A 13,358-nucleotide genomic window follows, 5' to 3' on the forward strand; every position below is an offset into this window, starting at 1 on the left:
ACAGAAAAATGCCTATAACAAAATTTAACAAAATCTAAGAAAGCAGTTTTAACACCCGCTGCTCAGCCCTGCCGTTATCCCCGCTCCACGTCTGGGCGCCAATTTAAATGTTTCAGTTTCGGCTGCTGCCGGCAACAAAAGCGCCACGCGGCCGCCCCTCCCCCCGCCGGCGTGCGGAGGAGAATGAAAAGAAAGAGGCAGAAACCGGTGGGTCGGGATAAGGGCAGTTTAACAGAACAGCAAACAGAGGGAAAACAGGAACAACGATACAAATAAGGAGAAAACACAGCAACGAACCGTCCGGCCCAGACAGCCGCTCTCCCGAAACAGCACTGGCGCTGCGCCCCCCTAAGCCGCGAGAGCCTTCCCGCTGCGCCGCCCCCCCCCCACCGGAACCCAGCGTGACGGCACATGGTATGGAATACTGGGCTCTGTTTGGCCAGGTGGGGTCAGCCCCCGCCCCCCGGCTGTGCCCCTTCCTGGAGTCCAGTGAAAATTAACCCTGTCCTGGCCAAACCCAGGACAGGTGCACATTGCGTTCTCCAATCCAGGTGCTGGATGTGGCTGAAAGCCTTGCGGAGGGAGGGCAGGTTCATTTCACTAACACTGAGCACAGCAGGCACTTCCCAAAAATAGTTTTCTCTTGCCTCCATGGACTTGGTGCCCACCTCTAAAGCAGAAAAAGAATGCTTAGACTTTTGGGTTGGAGCTTTTAAAAAAAACAGGAGAAAGCAGCCTGTTGGTTGCAGTTAAATGTTAACCACCTATGCAGTGATCGTTGAGATTTTTGACTTATTTGCTTCAGGGCCTTTGTAAAGAATTTCCAGTCGCAGCTTGTACTGGTATTGCCAGTGCAAGGCAGGGAGACTGCCAGTTAACCCCTAGTTTAATGGTCTTACTCGGTGCAACCCTTACTAGATCTCCTTACCTTCCTGGTAACTGTTTCACTGCTGCAGTACAGTGTCAATGGTCGCAGAACAGAAGTATTTCTGCAGAGCTATAGCTTGATAAACTGTTTTGCTTCCCAGCTGATTAATTTACAGTGCCTTGAGAGCAGTCAGCTTGGGACTGGAAAACATGAATTGCAAACAGGAGCTCTGAACTTCTGCTCATGCAATGGTTTTGTCTACTTAAATTCGTAGTAGGCTTTCTGACTTGGTGGATAGTGAACACTACGCTGCAAGAGTCTGGCTTCCTTGGCAACTTCAGACTGACCTTTGAAAAAACTTTAAGTTCTTCAGGAAAGCGGTGATTTCCCTGATACCTGGGAGAAACTTCAACTTTTCTTGGAAATCGAAGGATTAATGGAAGCTGTGTCTGTAGCAGAGTTCAGTGTTTGCTTAGTAAGGGGGTAGATTCCATGTTCTGTACTTCTCACTGACAGTTTGTCTGTGTTCTGGTTTGTAGCATATGGCCCTGGCTGATTTCTCTTCTGAACAGCTTCCAGCCTCATGAAGAAGACCTGTCCAGTAATAATGGTAAGAATGCTTTTAGTCTGTGCTGTAAAGAACCGGGAACGATGCATGTTTTTGCTGATGTGGGGAATTGCAGTTGAAGAGCAAGTAAGGGAGCAAGTTGTCTTCTAGTGTTAGTGCATATGAGTACTTCGCAAATGCTGCTTTCTCGTGCCGAGCAGACTTTGCTCCCCTTTATCATTCCTGAGCTCCTCAGGCTGCAGGGTGGACCAGTACAGATGAACATGTCAATAAAACACTTTGCTATGTGTAGTGACCTTGCTGAGGTACCTACCTATGATACTGTACTCAATGTATTCATGCTTTCCTTACGCTCTTTACTGTCTATTCACCAGCAACCCCCCTTCCAGAAGAATTTGAGTTGCAAGGATTCTTGGCGCTGAGGCCCTCGTTCAGGTGGGTGGCAGCTGAAGGAAACTGCTCTTGCTGATATCACTCCGTTGATAGACGTTGACCAGTTCCCTACAAAATCTTATGCAGGAGTATTTACTGGTGTGTGGATTGATGTAGGTGTCTTTGAGAAACAACTGTAATAGCGTAGTGAAACTCTGGGGAAAGTCGTGAGCTTATAATATCGCTCATGAATTTTTTTCTTTTGTAGTCTTCAGACTCATAGATTGAAAGGCAGAAGTATGAGAAGTGAGGGAAGGAATACTTTTACATGAAAATTCCTTGGTGTGTTTTTACTCTGCCAATTTTTTACCCTGTTTTTAACTGCGTCCCTGTACCTAACATCATACACAAATGCTCACTAAATATTAGATATATTTACTCAACTATTACTTTTGTGATTTTGATTATCGCACAGATGAACTTTCAGCCTTTTGTTTTATTAAAACCCACCAAATCTCTTTAATGTAGATGCATCTTACCAGAAGAGAATTGCATCTGTAACAGTCGTGTTTTGAATAGGAACTGGTGAAACTTCACAGCTTATACTAGAGTAATGCTGACCAGTTGCATTTCTAAAGAAATGTGATGTTGCAGAGGGCAATTGTGTAATAATAATATTCCCTCTGCTATGTCAATACTAGGAACTTGGATTTTTCCAAAGGCCACCAGGCAATTACAGGAGATAAGGAAGGGCAGCAACGCCGGATACGGCAACAGCGTCTGATCTTCACAGGCAAATGGATTGCTGATAACCAGCCAAGGTAACTGCAAATAGCATCTGTGTGTTTCAGTTGCTGCTGTAAGCTTAGGTAACGCAGGTGCCAGAGTTGAGCTGTATTTTTCTCACTATTTGACAGAGCAGCGAGATGCAATGTGACTGCAAGATGCTGACAGCACTGATATTGTGTTCTGTGGGTCAGCATGCCGTTGCTGTGTAAACTGGTTATGACAGGGAATGTATTTGGAGTGGAGCATCATGTCCGAGTCGTTTTTAGTGCTACTGCAGCACAGCTAAGTGGAAACAGTACTTGCAGTGGTAGCAAGAGTGTTAGCACGTGAGCTTACGTCATGCTAGCGAACGCCCTTAGCTGGGAGACGTGGTGCAACATCTTGTTGTTGCTGGGGTGAAGGGATGCGGGGTGGAGATGTTGACTTTCTGCTTTTATAATCTGGGGAAGTGGGTTACCCTGCGAAAAACTATTCCTGCTTCCTTTTCAATTCCTTTCTGTCTTTTTCAGGTTGATTCAGTGTGAAAACGAGGTAGGAAAGCTGTTGTTTTTGACGGAAATCCCGGAATTACTACTAGAAGACCCTAGTGAAGCCAAAGAGAGCCTGGCCTTGCAGGAAACGTCTATCGCAGAGCCGCTATCTACAGATGGGAGCCCTGGACTCAAATCAGTTCTGTCCTCTGGCAGAAGCCTGAACAACAACTGTGATGCAGGAGAAAAACCGATGGTCACGTTCAAAGAGAACATCAAGCCACGGGAAATTAACAGAGAGCAAGGGCGAGTCTATCCCCCTAAAGAAGTAGGCAGGGAAAGACGGGACTGTAGCAAAGGAATAGTAGCCAGCAAGAATGATGCAAAGAAGGATAACAATAAAAGAAAGAACGAGACCAAGAAATGCGGCTTGGAAAAGATGCAGGAAGCAGGAAAGCAGAACGTGGCAGTTCAGGTAAGCCTTTAGATCAGAGGGATAACTGCTTTGTAGGCAGTACGATGTTTGTGTCAGGGCTGTTGCTGCTTGTACAGAGTACGGTAGGGTCGAGGTCTCACTGTGGGCCCTGCAGGTACAGCTAATGCACAAAAAAAACCCCATACACATCTGTCTCCAAGACCAGGTATTAGTGATCTTCGGGTTTCTGCCCTTTTCTTTGATCCTGTCTCAGTTCGTTGGGGAGGAAAAGGTAGGGAGCAATGAAAGGTGATTTTGCTATAGTAACTGTCTTAAAAGAAGACTTCTACCTGTTGTTCCACAGATTATTTGGGCTACCCAGGCAGTTCACATGGCCAGGTCTCAGTCGTGCTCTTGGTCTGTTGTGAAGGAGCTGGGTGCTCTGCGTTTTTGGTTCAGTTGGCTTGTGCACATTCAGTAGGTTAAACACATCACAAAAGCACCCGGTTGTTTATGTGGACTAAGATCCTCCGTACTGCGTGTGCAGTCAGGTGGCCCTCTGGAAGTGAGGAAAGCCACACTGCACTTAAACTGTAATTCTGTGCTCAGACACTTGCTCAAAATTGTAGGCTTTCATATCAGCTGCTCTGTTCTCAGTCGTGTTTCTGAGGCATGCTTTTTCCCCCCTGTTTCTGTGAGCATTATGTACGAAAGTGCTCACCTCGTAAGCAGGTAGTGAATTTACTGGTGTGACTTCCATGGAGTTGTAGTAAATGAGGGTGTAGAATTTCGGGGTTGATCTGATCTGTACCTGAATAGTTTGGCTGCATCTCAGTCATTCCCTGATGATGTCTGGAGGCACTCAATGATAGTGATGGAGGCTTTATTATTTCCCTAGAGAAACTGTGTCAATTCTTCACCGTTCTTGCAAGTGGAAATTATTTCCTAATGCCCTTCATCTCCCTTGCTGCTGTGTAAGCCTATTACTGCTTCCCAGGACAGGTCTGCAGACTAACTGAAGTACTCCTCTTTGCAGCTGCTCTGAAGGCCTGTGTAATTGAGGTCTTGTCTTCCCTAGGCTAGACAAACCAGCTCTTTCAGTCTTTCCAGCTTGTGTTGTTAGGACCCTTGGATCATTCTTCTTGCTCTCCTCCTGATTATTTGCTGTTAAACGTCCTCGTTATGAAGTGGAAGGTCTGAACTGGCAGTGGTGTTCGGTTGATTTTGCAAGGGGTCCTGCCAAGGAGGGTGAAGGGGAACAGCCTGTGGAGTCAGAGTCATCGAACAAGATTCTGCTATCTGAAAGCTAACGTAGGTGAGTTAGAGTAGCAGGTTTCTTACTTATTTGTTGAACACGTCTGGAATGTGGCTGTAGGCCTGAGCACAGCTCCCAGTTTCAGTGTTTGTGCCCCAGTCTTGCAAAATAAGGACTTGAGGTGGATAAAACCCACCGGGTCTTCTGAGAAGTATGTGTAGTTTTTTGGGTAGGGAAGATATTTTAATTTAATTTTAACCCAGCTGATTTATCAGAAGCTTGCTTGTCTTAGTCTTAAGAGATACCAAACCCAGGAAGAACTTACTTCAAACCCAGCTGTAGTGGCATCTGTCCTGATGTGGTTGGTCACTCTTCATCTCTTGCTGAATAGAAATTAATTTTGACTTTTCAGTTCCATCAGCTGTATTTGTTATGGCAACTATTCCAGTGAAATGCCTTTTGTTTTATATAGTTTGGTGGACTTATTTATCCAGACCTGCTCCAGAAGATGGGGAGGGTTTGCTTCCCAGCTGCTGAGGAGGGTTTGTGCCTGTAGGTACAAACCTATAGGTTTTGTACCGGTTGGTGGTCTGTTAGCGCTCTGCGTTGGCCTTCCTGGAAATGGGAGGCTTTATCCTCTCCAGAGTTCGTGGCCTTCAGAACCCCAAATGCTAGAAGTGTTGCAGCTCCTACTTAGCAAAAATGTGAAGAATGTTACATGGAAGTCGTTAGTCCTGTTTCACAGGTAACTGGAGAACTTGCCCACTCGGACAGGATCATGAAAGTGTGACATAGGCTGAACCTCTGCTCTCTAGGGAAAATAGCATTAGGTGCCGAGGGGGGTTTAATGCAGACTTACTCAAGGCGTAACAGATGCTTACAAGGTCACTGTGATGAAATGGTGCTTCTCAAGCACCATGTAGGAACGGTCAGGACCACTGGCGGAGTAAATACTTGGTAACATTGACACTTTTGAGGTGAAGTCAAGTAGAAGCAGGGAAACAACTGAAGTTTGTCTTGGTTCATCAATTTTAGTTATTTAGCTTTTAAAAGTTAACTATAAATCATGCGAGGGGTCTTTTGTAAGCCACCTTTGGAAGTGTGTTATAGCAGCTTGGAGCTTATGATGGACTAGAGCTTATGTTTTGAAACCCCACAGCAGGAAGAGCGTCTCTGCATTCTCTAACGCTGCCATAAAAGAACGCATAGCTCTCGGAGTGGGTTGTGAAAATGTTTGGCTCATTGTGGAGAAAAAAGGGACAGCTTGGTGTAAGTCGAATATACAGAATGCAACGAAGGGCAAAGGTGGGCAGTGAGTGGATGCAACATGAGCAGAGGCTGCGTCATTCGTAGTGCGTGGCATCAGCCAGAACCTTGAGGTGGAGTTCCCTACTGACTTTTTTCTAGCGGGAGCTCAAAAATACACCCAAACCTCCCAGTCTTACAATCTACCTTTTTAATTAAACTAAAAGTAAACTACAGTCCCGTAATTTCTAAATGGGGAAATTCAGAATTATTTGAAAAAGAACTTAAGAAAGCGTTTAATGCACCTACCCCCTTACCACTGTATCTTGGCGGAAAGACCTGCCCTCTAACTCCGTTCAACTCAGCAGCACTGGATGTTGAAATAAACCCCACAGAGTTTTGGGTTGTTTGGTTTGAATTTTTTTTAATTTGGTCCCTGATAAAACCCTTTCTTTCGATCACCTTTGAGGCTTGTCGTCAGGTCTGCTCCTGGGCCCTTTCTGTATTGCCTGGGTTCCTTGCTTGCTGTCTTTTTCCTGCCTGCTCCATCTTGCATTCCAGGCAGTTCTGCCGAGCTGAACAGAAAGGGAAAGTAGTCTTCCCCTCTGTCTTCCTCTCCAGGAAGACCCAGACTGCAGCAGACTCAGACTCAGGTAAACATTCCATTCTTCTCTCTGCCTTTAACTGGTGCAGCTCTTTTAACAGAACCTACAACAGTTACACAGTAAACTGAAAGAGGTTAAGCACTTCTGCTGTTTGGCTTGTGTGCTCTCAGTCAGAAGAATTTCATAGACTGCAGGAGTTTGTGTACGTCACCATGGGTTAGGCTGAAGCAGCTCCTTAGGAAGAACATGGTAGTGTTTGTTTTGGAAGGAGCTGAAGGTAAGTAGCCTGAGTTAGGTTCAAGCAGTGCCCTAGGAGAAGTGTAACAGCATCTGCGCTTTTTGTTTGAAGGCGTTGCAGGTGAGCAGCACGGTAAGCTCATTCTATGGTCTGAGGATATTATTATGCCCGCTTCCCACTCTCTCGCTAGAGAAGGAGCCTGTTGCAGTCTTCTGGGTAAATATCCTTAGAGTGCTTTTGTGAGGCAAGGGGTGCCGGAGGACAGGCAGGGTATAACCTGCCTGAGGTCAGTGAGGAGCAAACTGGGTTCCTGCGTTCCAAACCTCTCCCAGTTAGGGAAAAGAAAATGATCTCTCAGACGATCTGGGAGTTTGTTTCTTGGCTTGAGATGTGATGTGGGTAGTTACAAGTTACCTAATTTCTTCTTACTTTCTTTCGTGTTAGGTGAAATCCCAGACGGAGATGAGGAAGACTCCGGTGTCTGAAGCCAGGAAAACACCTGTAACTCAGACTCCAAGTCAGGCCAGCAGTTCTCAGTTCATCCCCATTCATCACCCAGGAGCCTTCCCGCCCCTTCCTAGCCGGCCAGGTAATTTGCGTCGTTCTTCTGAAGCGTGATTTACTGTTGACTGCAAAGAAAATCCTGCAATAGTGGTTGTTACAGCCTCTGAAGGTAGGAGCTGTTTTAGAGAGTCTTACAAGGTAATAAAGAAGGGGCATAGCAGAACCGAAATGAGATAAGTAAGTTTCCTTATGCTTTGGAATCAAGGTCTGTCATGAAATCTGCCACCTCCCTTCTTGGGTAGTGGGTATGAGATCAAGGAACTTCGCAGGAGGCTGTTTCTGTAGTTAGTCAAAACATGACAAAGTCTTCTGCTAGCTCAGGAGGAAGCATGCTCTGTGCATGGGACTCCATTACAAAAGATCAATCGCACTGCTTTCTGCTTTAAAGCTTGGTTTCGTTTGCAGTGGTTCTCATGTTTCAGGCTGTAATTTGTGTGGTCTTACTCGCTGTTGTTGCCGCATTGCATGTTCCAGTTTTGTTGTGGAGTGTTCTTGTCGTACCTTGCTGTCCATGTTTGCTCACAAAGTAGCTGGAAGCTGTATTTCCCCTGTGGCTATTACGTGTAGCTGCTCAGTGTAAGACAGAGGGACATCTTCCCTGTCCCAAAGTCAGCATAAAGTCTGGCCTACAAGACAAAGAATTAAAGCTTGCCTTCCAAACCTGGCTTTTCAGTGTGAACTCCAGGAATTGATCTTGCGGATATGAGGATTTGTTTGCTTATACCATCTGTCTCTCTGTCTAAATTAATCCGGAAACCGGTGATCCTCTGGGAGAAGGCAGCAGACTTATCAATTGCTTCTGTCCGTTGCTCCAGAAGTTTAGTCCCCGAAAGTGTGTGTGTTTTGAGGAGCTGGGAACTTTGGGGGTGAAGCATCAAACCCCCCAGAATGGTGAAGGAAAAAGGCTGGGGTGGGGGGAAAGCAGGGAGATTGAGGTGGTGAGTGGGGAAACAGATGACTCTCCCACATACTGCCCTGGCTGACTGTTATCAGTGCCTGGAATATTGCAAGAAAACTTGAGAACAAGCTCTGAATCCCCCTGTGAACAGAGCCGTGTACGGGCAAAGGTGAGAAAGGGCATTAGAGTGCAGGTATGCGAACCGGTGTTTCCTGTCCTCATGGTCTAAATGAGCGAAATAGGAAGAAAAAAACCCACTGAATGTTTTCTGGAGGGAGCTATCTGCTCTGCCAAATTGAGATTAAAGGTGGGTTTTTCTTTTCCAGGGTTTCCACCTCCAACCTATGTTGTCCCCCCTCCTGTGGCTTTCTCCATGAGCACAGGGTACACCTTCCCAGGTGGTGTTTCCGTCCCAGGAACCTTCCTCCAGCCCACAGCTCACTCGCCTGCAGGAAACCAGGTGCAAGGTGGGAAACAGTCCCACATTCCTTACAGCCAGCAACGGCCCTCCGGACCAGGGCCAATGACCCAGGGACCTCAGCAGACACCACCTCCTTCCCAACAACCCCTCTCATCTCTACCAGCTCAGGCAACAGCACAGTCCGCAAGCCAGTTACAGGTCCAAGCTCTGGCCCAGCAACAGCAGCAACAGTCCCCTACAAAAGCTGTGCAGGGCCTGGGGAAGAGCCCGCCACACCACTCTGGATTCCAGCAGGTAAACTTGGCTGATGCAGTGTGTTAAGCTGCCTTTAAAAATAATTGGCAGCGTTCCTGGATTACCTTTTGAAAACTGTCGTTAAAGACCTTAGCGTGGAATTTTGATCTGTGAACTTCTGGGCAGATGCCTACAGGAGTGGGGTTTCTGTCAATAGACAAGGTGTGAGGATGGTATTTCTGGTCAGGTATTTGTGTCTTAGACGTTTGTGGTTTTCTTGTTTGAGTAATGAGGACTGAGTCTGAACCTTCACCCGCGCTTTCCTTTTGGCTAACTGGGTTGCAGGATGAATTCCCTCGCAGCGATTAGTGTCATGCTCACGTTGTGTTGGAGATAATCTCCCTTCTGGCATGTCTGAACTTGATGGCGAGACCCTCCTGGTGTTCCGGGCAGCAAAATGCTGGCCCAGTACCTTAATAAAAGGGATTATAAGGTACTGGATTTGAGTAAGGATTTTGCTTGGCTATTGGTGTAGAGCTTGACTAGGGAGTATTAGATGCCTATCAAGACTGTGAATTTTGGTGAATAATATAGCAAACCAGAATATTTGTGGAATGTCTATAACAAGTGAGCCAGACAGACAATTTGAATGGAGTTAGACATAGAGTTAATGTTGGTTGTTCATACCTGCTGGTGAAATCACGCATCTCTGCCTCAGTATCCACAGACAGACTCATCAAAGCAGCTCTGGAACCCGCCTCAAGTCCAAGGCTCACTGGGGAAGATCATGCCCGTAAAGCAGCCCTATTACCTGCAGGCCCAGGACCCTCTAAAACTCTTTGAACAGTCATTACAGCCTCCCGTGATGCAACAGCAACCTCTGGAGAAAAAAATGAAGCCTTTCCCAATGGAGCCATATAACCAGAACCCCTCAGAAGTCAAGGTGCCAGAATACTACTGGGACTCTTCCTATGGCATGGCTGACAACAGGGTGATGGCACAGCAGTCGAACATGGACCGCAGGGGAAAACGGCAAGGAGTCTTCCGCCCAGAGCAGGATGCTGTCTCCAGGATGACCTTTGAGGTAAAGATCCATGCTGTAAGTGGTGTAAACCAGTGAGGCTCCGATATTCCTGACAACCCTAGAAGTTTCCCCAATTCAGGAATGCCTCATTGCCCCTGGCAGGTCAACGTGAGCCTGTTTAGTAGGGAGCAGGGTGTTGGTCAATGAGATTCCAACAGACAGTGCTGGATTTGCCACTTTACTTGGCTGGTTGTATGTAGGATCTGGCTCTTGAAGAGTTCGTTTCAAGTAGGTGTGAGTTTTGCTGGTGTAGATGTGGCACTGAGCTCTGCACTGTGTCTGTCAGGTCAAGAAACGTGGCAGCTGATAGTTTTGGGGGAAATTCTTGTCTGGCAACTGATGAAAACCATAAAAGCCATCCAAATAATTGCAGCTGGATTATTACCCTTTAGATAAAGAACTCTTAACACCCGTATAGCATTTTGAGTGTGTCGAGTGGCTGAGGCTGCAGTAGCCAGATTGAGGATGGTGGGAGCAGTCTTGTCTTGGGTTTTTTTGTTGTTGTTGTTTTTTTGCACATCCCACCATGCAGTGAGAGCACCGAACAACTTTTAGCTCTTGGTTGCACTAACGGAATACTTTTGCTTCTGCTCAGGCAGTTGTGCTTCACGTTGCTGTTTATAAAACCTGCAATGTTTGTATTTGTTAACAGTCCTGGAGTTGTCCGAGTGCTTTAGGTGAGGTTTGTAAGGAAACTTAAACAGAGGCCTCTTTAAACCCTTGGTCAGATGCGCCTCTGAATGCATTCAGCATTTTCAGAAGGTCAACTGAGGTCACTTGGCTTATCCTTCAGAGAGAAGCCAGATGAAACGCAGGAGTCTGCCTCTACCCTGATGTCAGCTTGTGGTTTTTAGATGGAAACTGGGTCAAAGCCTTGTTCTCATCCCTAAAAGGGAAGCCTTGCCTTGGTGCGAGCACAGTGCAGGACGGCCAGAAGCTGTGCCCATGGTGCTTGTGTTCTAAGCGTCCCTCGCAGAAGTCAAGATGTCAGGTTTGCAGAGGTGTTTTGGCCCAGTGATCTGATGAGCTATTGGCGTAGCAGCCATTAGCAGTGGAAATAAGTCTTCTGGGATTTAAACTCCACTAACAGAGGAGGGAAGAAGATGCAAATGTAATTTTGCTTGAAACCTAAATTACTCACAGGTCAGCCATAGAAGAGTAATTGTAAGATTTGTGTTCCTTGTCCTTGAATGTGAAAACAGGTTCAGTGTTTGGCGTGGATGCAGTGGGAAGCACATGCTCCACTAGTTAAAACCAGCTGCCCATCGTTTCGGCGGTACGGCGCTCCTCCTGGCACGCATTAGGCCACGTGGCTAGTTATGTTTTCCGCTCCGCATTTTCTCTCTGCGTTCCTTGACACACTGCTGCGCTGCTTTCTCACTTCGCGCTTCTGCATGCCGCCTTCTGCCTTTCTCTTGCTGTTTTCTCTCATCCTGCTGTGGCTTAGCCTCTCCTCACCACTCCCTGCGGTTCCCCTTTCTGCCTTCTGTTGTCTCACTGTGCTCCTTTCTGTCACTAGGACCCCAAGAGCTCCCCTCTGCTTCCTCCGGACCTGTTAAAGAGTCTGGCTGCCTTGGAGGAGGAGGAAGAGCTGATTTTCTCTAATCCTCCTGATCTTTACCCAGCTCTGCTGGGGCCTCTCGCCTCTCTTCCTGGACGAAGCCTCTTTGTATGTATCTGATGTAATACTGCTGCTTCTCACTCTTAACTGGCATCTCTCTCTTCTGTGGAATTGTAAGAAATGTGAAATTCCTTCCTCTCCCCCATCCCACCTGTCTATTTCCCTGCCTCACCACCCTTGAGCTAGTCTTCGTGCAAGAGCTCGGACCAGCTGAAGGCCGACGGTGTAGCGCTTGGGCCGAATCCAGGCCTGGCAGTTGGCTCCGAAATCAGAGTAACGGCGGGGTTTTTTGTAAGTACAGTCCACAAGAGAGATGTCGATGCATCGTTTCATGGAGTCACTCTTCTGCAGTTGTATGGGCTTAGTAACAAGGGCAAGGGGGAGCACAGATTCAGCGGTGGGAAGTCATCAGAACAAGCGGGACGTATTGTAATCTGCAGATAAAAATTCTGTAAATGCGGGGGGAAACTGGCCTACTAAATGCAGAAGAGACTGTGAAAGAGGAAGATGGCTTTGGGAGAACATTACAAGCAACTGGCTAAATAATCAGTAACTTCTGTAGAAATGTAATCATTTTTGACAGACTGGGAGGGGGTTTTTCTTCCTACATTTATGCATTAAAACCTTCCTAGTTCACTAGCTGGAGGGTCTTAGAGCTGCTGGATTTGTGAATAACCTCTGAAAATGCAGTACGCCTTTCTAGTGTGGCTAAAAGCACGTTCATTAAATACTACTCTTTCAGATTAGTAGCAAAGAATTATTTGTGACTCTACACGAAATCTCTGATGAAGTCTACTCAGTTTTTTGCATGCCACCCCAAGGAGCCCATAGCAAAACAGACACCCCTTTCTGTCTCGTTAAATAGCTCTGCGAAGTGACTAATAGCTGCCTCTTCAGCAGCTGCCTTTGAAGCTCCTGCTGTTGCTGTCTACTGACAAATGGCAGGAAATTCTCTGTGTAAGCTGTGTGGATATGCAGAGGGTGGATTTTGTCTGCCTTTTTGAATGTGCTTTCAAAGTAATGAGTTGTCACTTTGAAAATCTAACGAGCTAGGAGCTGCTTGCCAAGAAAATGAGGCTGTTTGTCTTAGATTTACAGGATAAAAGCAAAGATATTCCAGATACTGAGGCCGTGTTAGAGAGAGGGATGCTAGTTCAGGTTTTTGTTGTTTGAACAACAAATTTAAGAACATCTGACATGCTGAGCTGTTATGAGTGCAAGAGGGCTGTTATTTGGAACGAGACTGCAGCTTTCATTTTGGATCACGCAGTGTTGCTTATGGCTTCTGTAATTCTGTGGCTTGGTGATCCTTATCCTGAATTTGGTGGTGGTTGTTATTCGCCAACTGAGCTTTGTGATTTGTCTTTGGTTTCTGTATTGATGAGAACTGAACCTGTTTCTTCCCTAAATAGGCTTGTTTCAGAAACGCTATTTTTCACTGCTTAATCATAGTAAGAACCGAACAGAAAGCTGAGAAATATTATGCTGGAAATAACAGCTGTATGAGAGGGGGTAGCGTAGATGATGGAAAAGATCTGTAATATCTGAACATGGAACCCCAGAGGAGTTCTGGAACCTCTGTTTTAAACACTGGGGTTTTTTTCCTTCCTCTCTACAGAGAGAGTGCTAAGTGAAACTTGGACTGTTTAACCCAGTTGGAAAATCAGAGCGCTAGGCTGCTCTTGCTGTCTTCAGAATGTCTGTAGAGCAG

The 13,358-nt window shown here is 46.4% G+C and overlaps 1 protein-coding gene across 5 annotated transcripts in view; it reads left to right on the forward strand.

Annotated features, from left to right (window-relative positions):
* LOC104333995 (SMG7 nonsense mediated mRNA decay factor) overlaps positions 1-13,358 on the forward strand; it is a 58,441-nt gene that overhangs the window by 39,397 nt on the left and 5,686 nt on the right. For 3 of the 5 annotated variants that reach the window (XM_075422669.1, XM_075422671.1, XM_075422670.1), the window contains 8 exons: positions 1,408-1,478; positions 1,811-1,871; positions 2,510-2,629; positions 3,107-3,542; positions 7,270-7,414; positions 8,614-9,002; positions 9,661-10,026; positions 11,546-11,695. In XM_075422669.1, coding sequence (XP_075278784.1) covers positions 1,408-1,478; positions 1,811-1,871; positions 2,510-2,629; positions 3,107-3,542; positions 7,270-7,414; positions 8,614-9,002; positions 9,661-10,026; positions 11,546-11,695 — 1,738 coding nt within the window. The remainder of the gene's footprint in view (positions 1-1,407; positions 1,479-1,810; positions 1,872-2,509; positions 2,630-3,106; positions 3,543-7,269; positions 7,415-8,613; positions 9,003-9,660; positions 10,027-11,545; positions 11,696-13,358) is intronic. The other 2 variants (XM_075422673.1, XM_075422674.1) reach the window with 2 other exon arrangements.

Source organism: Opisthocomus hoazin, chromosome 6 (genome assembly GCF_030867145.1).
Source record: "Opisthocomus hoazin isolate bOpiHoa1 chromosome 6, bOpiHoa1.hap1, whole genome shotgun sequence".
Classification (NCBI taxonomy): domain Eukaryota; kingdom Metazoa; phylum Chordata; class Aves; order Opisthocomiformes; family Opisthocomidae; genus Opisthocomus; species Opisthocomus hoazin.